This window comes from Cariama cristata, unplaced genomic scaffold, assembly GCF_000690535.1.
Source record: "Cariama cristata isolate BGI_N322 unplaced genomic scaffold, ASM69053v1 scaffold16663, whole genome shotgun sequence".
NCBI lineage: Eukaryota > Metazoa > Chordata > Aves > Cariamiformes > Cariamidae > Cariama > Cariama cristata.
In genome coordinates this window covers 34,135-50,571 of record NW_009607976.1, presented here as the reverse complement: position 1 = coordinate 50,571, position 16,437 = coordinate 34,135, and the positions used below count along the sequence as shown (strand labels likewise).

The 16,437-nt window shown below is 47.4% G+C and overlaps 1 protein-coding gene across 1 annotated transcript in view; it reads left to right on the top strand.

Annotated features, from left to right (window-relative positions):
* Positions 1-381: 381 nt before the first annotated feature.
* SLC7A10 (solute carrier family 7 (neutral amino acid transporter light chain, asc system), member 10) overlaps positions 382-16,437 on the top strand; it is a gene marked incomplete at its 5' end in the record, with an annotated part of 17,670 nt that continues 1,614 nt past the window's right edge. Inside the window, 8 exons of the mRNA XM_009696964.1 lie at positions 382-638; positions 7,420-7,571; positions 8,366-8,491; positions 9,480-9,633; positions 11,325-11,448; positions 11,544-11,647; positions 12,760-12,856; positions 16,046-16,195. Coding sequence (XP_009695266.1) covers positions 382-638; positions 7,420-7,571; positions 8,366-8,491; positions 9,480-9,633; positions 11,325-11,448; positions 11,544-11,647; positions 12,760-12,856; positions 16,046-16,195 — 1,164 coding nt within the window. The remainder of the gene's footprint in view (positions 639-7,419; positions 7,572-8,365; positions 8,492-9,479; positions 9,634-11,324; positions 11,449-11,543; positions 11,648-12,759; positions 12,857-16,045; positions 16,196-16,437) is intronic.

Sequence of the window (16,437 nt, the reverse complement as noted above, 5' to 3'; positions counted from 1 at the left end):
CTTCCCAACCTCCCTGAAAATGGGCCTTAACTTTTAGGAGGAGGTAAAAGTCTTCATTACAAATACGCTTCTAACTCCTTTTGATAAACTACTTGGGCATGGCAGGTAACAGCAGACAGTACTACAAGCTGCGTGAGTTTGTACCACAAAACCGCTCATGGCAAACAGGGATGCTCACCCAAGTCTTACCGTGCTTCAGCAGAGCTGAGTATGTGCTTACTGTCCTTGATGGCTGATAAATGGCAACACTTTCCCTGAGGGCATAATTGGATAAAATACAATCATGCAAAATCTGGAAGAGAGAGTTTGGGTCAGGGAGGTATCTTGTTTGGTTGGGTGGGGGCTGTGGGTTTGTTTGCCTTTTTTGTTTAATTAGAAAAGAGTGCCTTTCTCACTTTCTTTTACCTCACTGCAAACCTTTCATCCTTTCCAGGTAATATCATTGGTTCTGGGATCTTTATTTCGCCAAAAGGAGTTTTGGAGCACACCGGCTCAGTGGGACTCGCTCTCATTATTTGGGTGCTTGGCGGCGGGGTGGCTGCCCTTGGCTCACTATGTTACGCTGAACTGGGAGTCACTATCCCCAAATCAGGAGGGGATTATTCCTACGTCACAGAGATTTTTGGTGGGTTAGCTGGGTAAGTACCCTATCTCTATAAAGTAATTTGAAAACACATTTATATTAAGTATTTTGTGTGGAAAAGACATCTGACTAGGAAGAGACAGGGAACATTTGTCAATAAAATGCTTTTACAAAATCATTCTTTCTGTTCTCATTAGAAATATCAAATCGCTCCTAAGTGGAGCTCCTGGTGCTGCCTTCCAAGGGAAGGCAACAGATGCTTTCACTTCCCTTTCTGATTCAAAGTCCATGAAGGAAAGAACGATGCTGTAAATGGTGCTGTGTCCAAATGCCATTCCTGTGTGCCAGCCATGAATGATCAGTACCTTGTATTGAGGAGCTCCACATTTGAGGGAAGCTGGGCTGGAGCTACTTACCATAAACCAGAGCTGCTTACAGCCCTGCTTCCCTTACTGCAACTGTACAAACTAACAAGTATTGTAAATACAAAGGGAGGGAAGGGGGGGGAATGCTAACACAGGGAATGATTTCTCTTTGACAATACCACTAACAAAGTAGGGTGGCTAAGGGAGGAAGGGACAAGTGAGAAGAGGTCATCATTTATATTTGACTGTATATTTTTTTGTATGTTCAACAAGAAAAATTAAACCATTACCCTGTACTTACAGCTCACTAGAGAAGCACCGAAACTTTCTGGGCAGCTTACTCATTTGCAAGTAAAGAGGCCATGCCACATGTTGGTGCTTTATTTGTGAAAAATAACTGCATATAATATAAATAACAGGCATAACTGCAAATTAGAGAAAGAAGGAAAAAAAACAAAAGAATGTTTCTTCTCGTTTGAGATGGAAAACAAGCTCATAACAGTTGAGCTGGCTGCCAAGCTAAGGGTAAATCAGCACAGGCGTAACATGGCCAGGCTGTCACCCCGTCCCATGGGCTGTCCCCTTGCTCGTGCTTGCCTCGGCGCAGTGCTGCCCAGGCACTGGGCACAGCCAGCACCTGAAAACACGCTAGGTGACAACGTCATTTTCTGATGCTTGTCACAATTAAGCTGTTGCCTTACACCAACTCTCATGAAAGCCTTTCTTCAGTCAGAGGAATTGCTCCTCTGAACGCTGTCCCACTTTGCATAGCAAATTACACTGGCATCACAGCACGGATTGAGATAACAACATTGGCTTGGTTAACCAAAATCCCAATTTGTTTTCGCTGAGGTTTGTTCTCTCACAGGGGGCAGGAGCTGCACAGCAAAGCCCCCACTTCCCCGGGACACTGCAGCAGGCAGTCAGCAGCTTCCCCCATCACCTGCTCCCATGAATGGGGTCTGCAAGCAAGGACCATGAAAATGAAAGAGCGTAAAACTACACAAGCAGTCACAAGCGCTATCCCAGGAACATCGCTGTGAGGGAGACCAGAAACCAGAGTTTCACAAAACCAGAAGAATTACGCTTTCTAGGGGAGAAAAAGAAAGTAATTAGAAATCAAGTACAACTAGACCTGGCTTTAGTTGTTCCTCAGCTCACTCTGTGCCACATTCAGAGAATTTGCATGGTACCAGAAAGCACCAGGCTATGCAATTGCTGTGACAAACCACAGGCCTGTTGATCGATCGCTGCCCAGCACTTACCCGGGGACAGAGGGACGCTCTCACCTCCCAAAGCAGGGAGCTCTCTGCTGTGCCACCAGCTCACTCCCTGTCCAGGCTTGCGATGCACAGGCAAGATCAAAAAAGCACAACCTTGTCACCTGAAGGGAAGCAGTGCTCCTGTTCTTGCTTTGCAAAGACACTTGACCTTTTCTCCCGAGAAAATAAACCATGTGGTAAGTATGACAAAGGGTTGCCTTAGGCATGAAGCCTCCAGGTAGGTTTTGGTGTAAGAAGGGGGGGCACAGTCATATTTTCTAGTAAAGCCTGGCTAGAATTGTGCCCTGCTGCCCTTTGCTGAGCCACCACCTAAAGCCTGCAGCTTTGGAAAACTCTTACAAGCACCTTCAGTTTTCCACGGGGGAAGCACACATTCCCCCACTGGCACTCATGCCTGGGGCTCTGAGCCAAAAGGGGCCCTTTGGGAGCCTGCGCTGTGCCCCTCCCAAGGAAAAAAAGACTGCTTCTCCAAAAGTTCCATTTTCTCTTCTGATTTAACCATTCTACAGCAAAGAACATCAAATTCAGCACACAAAGCTTTAATGCATCTGCCAAAGGATTTTCCCAATGGGAAATCTGGATGGTTTGGTCTATTCACACAAAGATGTTTATTATACAAGCACATGCCGTACCCACCCAAACCACAACACTTCACTTCTGTCGTCTTGTCCCTGACCCCTAAAATCCTTCCCGTTTATTATGTTTTCCTGCATAGGTATAAGGAAGAAAGCAGTACTGCTTGATCGCAACAGCCATCAGAGTACCACATGCCCCAACTTCTGTGCCTGGCAGTATTGGTAGTTGGTTGTGTAAATAAATAAATTTTAAAAAATCATAACACTGCTAGGTGTGATGTAAGAAGGTGAATGGAACAAAAGCAAGAGAGGCAGACCAGGGCCATCTCCTGAGCTGGCAGAAGCTCTGGCTGCAGAGCAGCAGCCCTGCTCCGAGCGCAGCTGAAGGACAGTGCCCAAAATGCTCCTGAAGGCAGCGGTGGCAAAACCCAGCTGGAGATAACCCTGCAGAAGGGATGCTCCCCGGCAGCTCCAGCCAGGGGAGGAAGAAGAGGCGAGGGAGGGCTCCTCTTGCACTGGGCTCTGGTCTGGTACCAGAGAGTAGACTTCCCGCTTTCATCTTCATTTAGAAATCATTGTGGTTTTAAATAGCATTTGTGTATGAGCACAGTTACTGCAGGGAATGTGTCATATCCTATGCTGCTGGAGCCATCTGAGCACAGCTCATCTTACGTGCATATGGGCTTGCATGTTGGTACAGGTCGTAAAGAGAATATTACCCAAAATAGTAAATAGGCTTAATATGTATTCTTGCAGAAGGCAATGAATAAATTCAGCTTCATACAAAACCCGCTAGTGCATTTCTGATAAATACAACTTCTTCCGAATGCTCAGCAATAACGTTGCAACTAACATAGCTGCTTCACCAGCAGTGACTGATGGCTGGATGTACATCCTCACTAAAAATCAGTAGTATTGAAATCAGCAGAGAGCTTTAAGCCAAAGCTTTGATAAGCGTTACTCCAAACTGCAAGTAAAACATGCTTCAAATATACTTCTATGTTTCCTTTTTGTTGTTGTTGCAAAAAATGAAAGTTTCCAAAGGCAATAATTCTTTCAGCAATGTAGGATGATAATAATATTCAAACTAGCTCCAACTTTCTTAAACCAGTTCAGCTTTTCCCGTGATAAGGTGACCTATACTACAACACCTATTTAGAACTGTTTTCTTTTGTTAATGGTGCACAAGTAGGGAACACTCTAGTTTTCTGGTTTTACAGTCTGCTTTGACTCCATATTTTATATCTAACATGAGATCCTCTTGGAAGGACAGGCACATCCCGAATACATGTTTGAGAACCAATTTCATCAAGTCCATTAGACTATGAGAGACCCAGATCAAACCATGCTGTTCATCTCTTTCCACAGGTGAGGAAATTATTATGCAGAGATACCTGCAAAAAATTCAGTTTTGGCCCAGGGATGACTGACACTTCCACAGAAATGCCACACCTTCCCAAAAGCAGCATGCCCCATCACAGAGTGTCACTTACTCCAACAAGTTTCTAAAATGCAGGGGGAAAAAATTCTAATTAGAGACATTATCTAATGCACATGCACATTGATGGGAGGATAGCCATTAACTTCAATGGACTTTGGATCAGACTCAACAACAAAAAACAGCAGAGGCCATCCAGCTAGCAGCTATTGGCACTCATTATGCCCAACCAGGGCTTGCTCAGAATACAGACAGGGCGCTTATTTCACCAGCCCTTTTCCATCAGCACATGCAGGAGCTCTGATTTCCCACACAAACTCCAATGCTCGGGGCGGGGGGGATCACAAGAGCAGCTACATCTTTCTTTTTCTCTACATTCAGTTATCCCAAGCCTGTTTCTAAAGGTCTGATCACTTCTTAGTCAGCAACAAGAGAAGATTTAACTTCTCAGGTTCTTGTAGTGCTGTAAATTACTGAGTAACCACAAAAGTGTATCAGGTAGGGTTCAGCTCCCAACACCCTCAGCGCCACAACTCAGGCCTCAGTAATTTCCCCACTTTCCATTTGAAGAGCCAGGCCAAGTAACTCCGAGTGTGACAGGAAGACATCTCCCCGCTGCCAGCCAGACTTCAGGCTCCCCGCGCAGGGTACGCGCCCCACGCACCACTGCCGGGGCAGAGAGCGCACCCCCGGCCCCTCGGGTGGTCAAATTGTGCGCACCGCAATAGCGAGGACTTCTGAAACTCAGTTATGTCTGCAGAAAATTTCAGCCCTGTGTCACTTAAATTAATTATAGCTGATTGGGAAATCTGGAACAGTTGTTCTTTGCTAAGGAAACTGTACTCTTAACTCTTCCTACACAACAGATGATAAAAGTTGGTGCTTTAAAAGCAAAGACTTCCTAGAAGACTCAGGGTGTTGGATAATCATATTGGGATTAATTCCTACCTCTGAACCACAGCAAATGCTACCTCCCCACTAGCAATTTAACTCCAGAACAGCCACCCCCGGCCGGCGGTTTTTCCCCGGCCTCTGCCCCCGCCCCCGCCCGCCGCCTACAGCACCGAGAGAGCAAGGCAAGTGCTCGGCGGTGCAGCCCCGGGCCCCAGCAGCTGGATGTTCAGGGACATGAACGTGATCTGAGTGACCAGCGTAGATATCTTTTTCTCAGAACCAGGCTTTGGTTAAGACTTGCCTGGAAAAACAAGATAAAAGCCGCCCTACATATTAAGCAAGCTTCCTTCTTATTTTAACACTATCTGTCATTTAAGCTTCCTGTTTGACAGTGCAACTTTGTCACCCTCTGCTAAAATTCTACATTTACTTCAATTGGTATTATCAGTCCTGCGTGTATTTCCATTCAGCATGAAATAAATTGACTGTCAGAAACCTGTTGAGTTGTTCACATTCCCATTAAACCGTATTGTACCCAATACCAACTGTAACACACTCCATATTACAACGTGAAAGCAAGGGCCAGCTTTGCCTGAAATACTGTTTTCAGAATCGTCCTCCCCACTGAACGTTTTGAGCCGAACACAGTTCTCAGCCTACATAAATCGTATGGGCTAAGATAACAGGACAGGGAAGAGCTGGTGCCAGCCACCCACCAAACCCCACGGGACGGCTCTGCCAGAGCCCTGCCAGCAGCACTGCCAGGCACACACGGCTGGGGCAAGGAGTGCTGAACTTGACCTTGCTAAGCACAACCAGCATCCTAATCCTATCAACAAATTATTATTGCAGTCTTTAAGTCATTTAGCCTTCAGTGGGGACCAGCTGGGTTAACTCACCCAGCAAGCAGGGTCTGCAGAGCTACCCCAAACTGGGTACACCACCTGCAGCACCAAGTAGCACAAAGCAATTACTGGAGAGAACTGCTCTGAACCACCATGAAAAACAATAGAAACTGAAAAAAAAGGAGTTACCAACAAAATAAAGAAAAAGGGGAAAAAAAAAAAAAGCCCTGAGTTTTAAAAACAATAGTGCCATTTGGGAAGATAAGCAGCTCTTGCATCATACCAGTTTACCAAATTAACTCTCTAGTAGTTAATACAAAAAAGGAAGCATCAGATTGCTCCATACTTCTCCAAAACAAGGCAAAGTAAAGAATGGGACTGAGAGACACTCACCACCTCAGCCCAAGGAGTACCTGGCAAGCAGCACACACACTCCCTTCCTCTCTCCAGGCTAACAGCACCAGGAGGGACTGGCCCAGCTGTGCCAGATTTAAGGGGCTGGCAGCAGGCAGCATGCTGGGAGGGAGCAGCCTTTAAAAGAGAAATCCATGTAACCTGGAAATTACACTGTCTTGTTTGGAAATATCACTTCCAATCCTCATTTGTGCTGGGCATCCCTGCGCATTGCATTTGTGCATGTATACAAATGAATTAATGTGTGTGTACCTCTGTATGTATGCACGTGGCAAGAAGGATTTTGCTTTCTTGCAATGACCACTTCTCACTACAGAAATAATAGTACTTCCAGTATTTTAAAACACTAACCAGCTCCACTGCTGCTTTTATAAGATAAGTTTGGGGTTTTTTTCCTTTTCCCAGAGTGAGAAACCAAAATATCTCACAGTTTGTGTTTGGTGTGATCACCTTCAGCCACAGCTGGAGGCAGACAACCAGCCCGGGTGGACCCAGCTGAGTGATTGCAGAATACCGCAGCACTAAGCTGCCCTGGCCCAGGCCACAGAGCCAACACGAACGGTGACAAGGAACCTCCCAGTGACCAGCAGGGAGCTGGCAGCAGCCCTAGGAGCACAGCTAGCCCATAGCTGGGGGCCCTGCCGAAACCCTTCAGAGATGCCTTCAATGTAGGGGCTGCCGTCTGCTGCCATAACGCATCAGCCCAGGAGCAATAGAGATGTTTTCACTTTGACATACAGAGCTAAATCAAAGTGTGCCTGCTGGGCATAATCGTCTCTCTTCCATACATCCTAAACTGTGCTTTGCTTAAACATGTTTAATTTAAAATCCAGATTCTGCTGGGAACATGGGAAAAGGGATGAGGAGAGGCATGAGTAGGTGACTGTTAGGTGTGACTGGGATGAAGGTGCTCAGTCCTCATGCCTCGGGAGCCATCCCAAAGCACTGCACAGCCGAGCATGTGTTACCTCCTCCAGCACACCCCCAGCGTCGCTTTCTTGTGCTTTTTCTTGTCTTTCCAGGTTTCTGCTGCTGTGGAGCGCGGTGCTTATCATGTACCCGACTAGTCTGGCCGTCATTGCGCTGACCTTCTCAAACTATGTCCTGCAGCCCGTCTTCCCTAACTGTATCCCCCCCTATAATGCCTCCAGGATCCTCTCCATGGTGTGTTTACGTGAGTATTTGCTTCTTGCACACACACAAAGCTTGCCTCGGTTTTACATGGGACCACTTGAGGGGCCGCTCCAGCCAGGCTGGGGTCACGGCCACAACCCAAAAGGCAAGCAGGGAGGTCCCAGGACAGGCACTGTGACTGCTGTGGGATATTCAGTCCCTTCCCACTTGCCCGCAGCAAGCACAGTGGGCTGGAGTGGGGCTCAATGGCACCCAAATCCCTGCGGGTCCCAGGGAAAGTGGTGGCAGGTGAGCTTGTAGAATGGGCAGTGCTGTGCTCCCTGCAGAGCTATGGGTGCCCGGCACGGGTGACCCACTGACATGGGTTACCCACCAGCACAGGTTACCCATCACCATTTGAGCCCTTCCTAGTCTTCTTTCACATTTACAAATGCGAGCTTGTAGGAAGCACAGTGTGCCACTGGCTCTGCATTACTGACGGAGCCGGGAAAAGCAAACCAGAGCTGCAGGGACCGAAGGCATTCACCGTTTCCATGAGGAGGCGGCAATCCCTGCACGTTGAGCACAATTCAGGCACAGTTACTAGAGCTGTGGGAGCCCCGACGGCAGTGCCTGAGGAAGGAAGGCTGCTGGCTGCCAGGGATGCCCCTGCAGCTGGGAGAAGTCTCCTAGAGTCTCCTAGAGAAAGGCAACGCTCCTCCTCATCCTCACTGCTGGCCACGATAGAGCTCCCTGCAGGAACATGCGCATCAGTCTATGTTTTTGAATGCTTTGACTGTGTGTTCTTCAATAAACATAATTTCATTTCACTGAATTCAGTCTTTTGCTCTCCAGTCCTCCTGACCTGGGTGAACAGCTCCAGCGTTCGATGGGCAACGCGGATTCAGGATATATTTACAGCAGGAAAACTCTTAGCCCTGGCCCTTATCATCATTGTGGGCTTCATACAGATCTTTAAAGGTACTCTCTGAAACAGCTCTAACACGGGTATGGTGCTGCTGGTAGACTTGATTTTTGATGTTTACTACACTGTTTACTCCTTACAAACCGACCCGAAGGAGCACTGGGTTTAGCTGAGCTGCGGGGCTGTGTACTCACACAGCTGTGGAAAGGATGGCACAACAGAGAAATCAGCTGTACCCCCTTAAACAAGTCCCCTTCCAGCCCACCTTGGCAGTCTTGATAGAATAAAGGAGAGCGGCTGAGGATGTTTTGGAATAGTTGCTGAAATTTCTTAATCTGTTGTATGTTCCTTAAATTTGAAGTGTTCTGGGTGTAAAACAAGTAAGTGATGCCTTGCCCAGGGCAGGAAGACACCTGCTTTGTTTTGGGCACTAGTCCAATTTCCTACAAAAAGTCACTTATTAAAAAGAGGCAAAAAAAAGTCACACTGATTCACCAACTTAATGGAAAGCAGAAAACAAAAGGCTTACCATGTTTTTGTCATGTATCTGATGAGTCATATAAAGGAAGATGAAATATGACATTTACAGAGAGCAGAAAACTTGTTCTGTCAGTGGTAGTAGCCTCACAATCTTGACAAATCTTCCAGCCCCATAAACATTTTATTTTTCGGTATTTGTACTAAACAACACCAAACTCTTGTAAAAGAGAACCGTATTACAAACAGGTAGGAATTTACCCCGCCAAGGATCCATCCTCAGACAGTGGATGTTGGCAAAGGGTCCCATGAGCGGCAGCGGTGTCGCGGCATTGATGGCGGTGAGGGATGCCCGTGCCTACAGCCCGAGCTGCCTCCCCAGGACACCGTCCCACGGAAAGCACTGCCAGTGCAATGCCAGCCCATAGTGACAAGAAAAGCATGAAGTCCCAAATCAGATAAGGAATAAAGAATAAATATAAAGAATAAAAAGCCAAAGTTGACCTATTTTCCAGTGTCTCTGGTAGGTAGGGGGGGCTTAAACTCTTGCTTGCACTCTCTGTGCAGGAAACTACGAAGAGCTGACACCAAGCAACGCATTCAATTTTTGGATGACTCCATCCGTGGGGCATTTAGCATTAGCTTTTCTTCAAGGGTCGTTTGCGTTCAGTGGCTGGAACTTCTTGAACTATGTGACGGAAGAACTGGTTGATCCCCGCAGGCAAGTATCCATTTCCATGCCATCCACATTTTCTTGAAGTGCTGAGACATCAGAGCCATCTGGTAATATTACTCATTTAATAAGCTGCAGTGATGTCCTTCCATGTCTATGGGACCAGTCTTTCTAAAGGAGAGATTTTTTGTTTAGAACAGATAGCAGGGAAGTTAAAGAAGCACCGAAATTAAAAATATATTGCACAAGGCATTAACTGAATCAAACCGGCGTATAGATAAAGCAGTATCTTTACTGCACTATGCAATCATGCAGTGCTTCTATAGCAGAAATTTGACTGTTGATGAGATGCCACACAAGTATCTATAGGGAGAATCACTTCTGTTAGAAAAATACTGAATTATGCTGGAAGTCACTTTGCTTTTTCACCCGAAGGGGATTTTCCAGAGACACCTGAAAGAGAAGATTAGAAAGTTGTTGCACGGTGAAAGCAGCACTCCCTGCCCCAGCATCTGCGGGCACCAGCCCGCCAGGGAGACCGATGTCGGGTCGCTGCTGGTCCTGGGTACGGGATGGGCCTTGGAAGTGATTTATCACGAGCAGGCTGGGAAGGCTGGAGGGGAAATGAAATTTAGTTTAGTAAAGCAAAGCTCAAATGCTTCAACAATTCTCAGCTGATGAAGTGGAATGACAAATGCTAAGAGCAGCTCTCAGAGCGTTGGTTATTTCTGGGCGTCCAATGCAGGCAGCAATTCAACAAGGAGAAATGTAAGGTATCGCACAGCCTGGATGGGAATGAATGAGAGCTGCAGCCTTACGAGCGGCTCTGCACACACCTTCACACTAGTGAGTGGCAAAGTGCATGTCCAGAGATCTCGGCAGGAATAAAGAAAGTGTGATGATGTGTTCTCTCAATAAAATACCAACATTTTAGTGGACCATCACAATTTCAAAGCTGAATAATGAAAAGTTAGGACTTAAATAAGACAAATATGGCCTTTGTTGAGAAATAAAGACAAAAAGGAGTGAATGGCCCTTTTTATTATTATTTTTGCAGCCTCTGAGGGGAAATGAAAATATAAAAAAATAATTGGATAACCAAAACCACATCCCATTTTTACTAAATCTGTTCAAAATCACAAAGGTTAAATACATTTTTTAATAACCTTCTTCCAAATCTGACGCACAGAGTAAAATGCATTATTGTATTAAACACATAACGGTTCAGGTGTCCACCTCCAAGGAGGTCTCTGGATTGGAGGTCAGGTACATCTGTACTACTGTACGTTGCCACGGTGTTGTATGACCAGACCAGGTTTACGGCATGGGACGGGCCGAGGCAGCCACCTGAACACCAGGATCCCGCTCCTTTTCAGAGCAGGTGGAGGTAAAGCAAAGCAAGGCATTTTATTCTGCCACTGCTGCCTGGATATAGGGCTTTGGAGAAACGGCCGTTTCGTTTTTCAGCAACACGCTGCCTCAGTCCCCATCAACGGCCCACAGGGAGCCGGTGGTATTTTTGTCGCAGGGAGCTCCCTTGCAGACGTGGCATTTCCTAGCACTTTTAGCCTTCTGCAGCCTGCAGCGGGTCAAAGAGCCGATGGAAGTGCTGCTCCCCTCCAGTGAAACAGCCGATGAACCCACCCAGCTGGGTGACCTCCCTCGGGCCGTACACCGTTGTTGTGGTCTCACTGAGCATGACTGTAATTTCTTATCTACCCTCCTAATTCTTTTATTAGGAACCTACCTCGTGCCATATTCATATCCATCCCATTGGTGACATTTGTGTATACGTTCACCAACATTGCATATTTCACTGCCATGTCACCCCAAGAGCTCTTGTCCTCCAACGCTGTGGCGGTAGTAAGTAAACCATTCCCTGGATGTCTAAAATACACTTTGATTTCAGTTCTGTGCTTTGCAGTGTATTTCAGTTTCTCTGCCTTCTGTTGCTTTAGACATTTGGTGAAAAGTTACTGGGCTATTTTTCCTGGGTTATGCCAGTCTCAGTGGCCCTATCTACATTTGGAGGAATAAATGGATACCTTTTTACCTCATCAAGGTTAGATGGAGTACAATTTTATGAACGTTATCTAATTTGGGGAGGGGCTGTTTTAATTTCATTTGCTAAAGAAATGCTAGCTGGACGTTTTGGATGTTGTAGAGCACGAGGTTGTTGTTGGGCATGTTGGATATGTTCAGTTATGAATTGCTCTGTTTTGAATCAGCAAATGTAATACTGAATTGCGGAATCTCTTGCAAAATAATCCTTACGAGCTACTGAAAGTGTCTGCAGATGTGGAATAACGCACAGTAAGAGCCAAACATGGCTTTAGTGTGGAACCAAAGCCCTTTTACATCAATAAAGTTCCAGTAGCTACAAGCTAAACCGTGCTTCGCTGAAAGAGGAGTTTTAGGGCCTGGTGCTGTTCCCAGTTACAGGCATTTTCATTCCTGTGCTGGAAAAACTCCTTTCAGGCAAGATGCTTTGCATGCACACTGCTGATAGTGAGGCCAGAATCTGTAAAGTCTATTATATTGTAGTCTATAAAGTCTATTTATATTAACTGACCTCTCTGAACTTCATTAAAAATTTATAAAATTTTTTTTGAGGATCCTCAGGTACCTTGGGAAAGTTATTTATCTCAGCACTTTCATGAGTATAATGAGATGCAACGAATCTGAGTGCATTGGTAACAGGCTGTGCACTCAAAGTGAAATCTTAGGGCATCTTATCCAAAACCCTTTTGACACTGGAAATGTTATCTGTGAGGGTGTTTATGCCTTGGCTATGTATGGCTGATCGCCACACAGCCTTCGCAGAACTCATCCCACCCTGGGTAAGGAGGCAAGGCTGGCCAGCAGACAGGGACTGGACAGATTTTGGTCCTCCTCCTCCTCAGAGGTAATTTGGCATCTCAGAGCAGGTAATTTCACAGATGACATCAGCCATTAAAGGCCTCGTATACTGAAGGGTCTAGTTTAAATAACTTACGCCGGGTTACGCAGGCAGTCTCTAGTCATCCCCCCAATCGCAGCCCAGCACCCACAGGTCACAGCTCCCTTCCACAGCAAGATCGATGCGGGTGGTTGAGATTAGAGCCCTTATATGGCTAGGTATTGAAGGGGCTGTTCTACACCTTGCAGATTCAGCATTACTATTCTTACTTCCAGGTTATGTTTCTCCGGTGCCCGAGAAGGCCATTTGCCGAGTTTGCTTGCCATGATCCACGTCAAGCACTGCACGCCCATCCCTGCCCTGCTTGTCTGCGTAAGTTTTACCGTCCCTGCTCTGGCTCCCTGTAACTGGCTTTTAGAAATACTGAATCATGGAGAGAAGAGCTGGAAAAATCCTTGAGAGGCCATTTAACCCCACAGGAGGAGAAGCGAGTTGGCCTGGAGAGCTGCTGGTGGGTGCTGGCTGAGCTGCTCCAACGGCCCCAGAGAGAAGCAGCCTTCGGCCTCGGAAGTAATCCCTCCTGCTCCCAACCACCCTTCATGAGGGTTTCCCTCATACCTAACTTGAGCTACAATTTAAGCTCAGTACCACTTGTCCTACCCACAGCAGTGACAGAGACTGGCTTTTGAAACAGAAACACTTCATTTAAGAAAAGACAAGCTCTTTTGACCAATTTTGCCTGCTTTCCACAAGCATTTGCCAGTCCCCATGGTCACTCCTAATCCCACTCGGGCAGGGCTGGTTTAGAACCTGCCGCCAAAGCCAGAGATATGGCGGGTCCCAGGGAGAGGACAAAGTGCTCCTAAAGTTACTTATTCCCGATGAGCAAGACATCTTGTGAGGGATGACCGGGCATTGTGCTGAGGACCAGGGGTATTTCTTTTCTGCAGGCCAAAAAATTAAGTAGGGACAATAATTACAGCGGCCCTGAATAAAGCATCTGCTGAACGGTACGTCAGGCGGACAAGAGGTCACCTGCAAGGATCAGAAACCAACAGGCCAAGTGTTGGGAGGGTTTGGGGCTGGTCAGGTTGCTGGCGTGCTCCCACGCGAAGAAGATTTCCCTCACTTCTTATACAGTGTAAATTTCCATGATACTAATGACTTACAGAACTTATTATTTGAAACAAAGACCTTCATACGCTTTTACCAACAGTGAAGCTAGAGTATGCGATCGGTTTTACTGTAGCATACAAGACATTAAAGAGGAAAATGACTCCCAGTGCTGCCCGCCCAGCTGCACAGCCCGAGCAAGGGAATTCCCCGAAGGGCACTTGCTTGAAACCTCAGCTGCATCAACTGCTGCCAACTGCAGGTTTGCCACCGACACCAAAACAGCGAGGGTTTGACCCCAGATGCACTAGGAAGGTGCGCATTGATCTCTCCTGGCTCTAACAGCAATTCTGGCACAATACACCCAGACCAAATTTCACCAATCAAGCCTCCTGCACACTCCACCTTTATGACAAAATACACGTCCAGCTGAGGCTTTACAGCATTCCTGGCGCTTAGCACCCCATCGCAAACATCCCATGTGTTGCCTGTGCAGGGTTTCGGGGTAAACTGCCGACAGCCTGCCCTGCCCGGGGCAGCCAGGGAGCCCTGGTCCCATCGTGGGCTCCTGCCGGGCAGCCGCGCTCCACCGGTGCCCGTGAAGCAGAACTCCTTTGTCCTGAAAAATACATCGGCTGACACAACACGCTGAGTTTCAGAGTTTGTTTCACTGTGAAACAGCCCCGACAGGAGCGGGCTGCCTGAGCCAAGCTGGGCGATGCGGCAGGCACGGGCAAGCCCCCCGCTCTGCTCAGACCGTCCCCCTTGAATTACAGGGCAAATCACAGAACCGACGCTGCACATCAATTCGTCATTTGAAGGCATTTTAATGCAGTTCAGGGTGTATCAAATGCTGTTAGGAAATATTAATTTCTTAACAAATAGAAATATAAAATTAATATAGCGTAGGCAGCTACAATAGCAAACTGGGCCAGACTTTAGGCAAACGTAATTAATACATCAGGTTCCTTTTTCTCTTCCAATGAAGCACACCTCGCTTTTTGCAGGGAGAAAGGTTTCTTTGTACATGGAGAGAGGCCTTTCTTACATCACCAGCGGGACCTGTATTTTTACTGTCCTTTGAAAAACCAAGGGGCCAAGCTAAATGTAAAATAAACAGACTGGGGGGGTTTTTGCAAGACCGTGGGGAGTGTCCGGCTCCCTGCCTGCCGTGCGACTGCGGGCAGGTGTTGGGGGGGAGCAGCACGCCCCGCTGCAGCCTCGTACGGGTCTGACACATCTGCGTCACCGACAGACGAAATCTCACCCCTCCGAGCAGCATCGCTGCAAAACCCGTTCGCGGCAGGAGAGGATCGTATGTGCATACGACACCATGTGCCGGTCAGAGGAAAGCCGCGAACGTGTTATATGATGCCGACACAAAACACTGTCCTATTTTAAATCCGTTTTGCGGTGAGACTGCTGAAGGTGTTGAAACACCTCTGCCAAGCCTGCAAGGCTTTGAACAGGGGAACGGAGGGACCAAAGGGCCGTTTGATTGCGGTGGTGCTTATTCCCGGTGCCAGAGGCGCAGAAGCCCTCCCTCCCGAGAGGACTTTGCTATTGAAACAGCTAATTAAGAAAAAGGGACATAATCAAAAAGAGAGCCTGGAGTAACACAGACCAAAATCCTAAGCGGTCTCTGGAGAGATGTGGGTGTTGAGTTTCCCTCAGGCTCTGGCCACCAGCAGACAACGTTCGCAGGACTGGTACGTGGTGCAGGCAGGGCTCAGCTCCTGGGGTGCCGACAGGCAGGGGTGCAGGACCAAGGAGCAATGCCCTGACCCCCGAGCCAGCTCTCCTGGCTCTACAGAGTTATGCAGAAATACTGTACAAACCAACAAGCGTAAGTATGGAAATTTCCACCATCCATCTGCCAGTTTCCAAACACGAGTAATGCTCAGAAGATTAATGATGCCGGTCATCTGCAGCACGAGCCGTGGGCTGGCGGGGGGAAAGGGCAAAGCTCTTGTTCTTTATAATGTACGGGGCACCTGCAACAATGTAGTGCACTGACCACAACCTGTTAGTCTGCAAGAAATCCTTCTTTCATCAGAAGTCCTCCCCATAGGGTTCAATAGCTTTTAAATCATAGAACAGAAATGGGTGGAGCGGGGTGACAGAGAGCTCTGCCCGTCCTCCCAGCCCTGCCTGCCTGGCCACGGGCAGCGGAGCCACCTCTGCCGGCACCCCGGGGTGTTTATAAACAGACCCGCTGGTCTCTGGCTTCAGCATCCCCCAAATAACCCAAAATCCCCATTCAGCCCCAGCCCCGGCGGCACAGCTCAGGGATAACGCACCGAACCGCAGGCGGCAGCAGATGCCCAGCGGGGGCCATAAACAAACAGAGTGTAACTGCTTTAGTGGTTTTTTTTTGCTTGTTTTTATTGCTTTTAAGCTACCTTTTCTAGTAATGACTGAAGGAAGGCTTTGCTTCTCTCTTTGCAGTGTTTGGCCACTCTTATCATCATGCTTGTTGGAGACACATACACGCTGATCAACTACGTATCGTTTATTAACTACCTCTGCTACGGAGTGACAATTATAGGTCTGATCGTGTTACGCTGGAAGAAACCCAAAATCTTCAGACCTATCAAGGTGACAATGTTAAAGCTAAATGTCTTGGTTGCAATAGCGATGCAAAGGGTGGGACGGGCACACGAAGCCCTCCATCCTCCCGTTTTGAAGAACGGTTTATTTTTTGCTGTAGTGGTAATGTTTTAAGGTCGTAAACCATGTCCCAAAGTGCCATTAGTGTAAAAATGGGGTGCACAGGCAGACCCCTTGTGAACTTGCTGGATGGGCAGAGAGGACAACAGTGGTGGAGGGAAGCGGGGCAC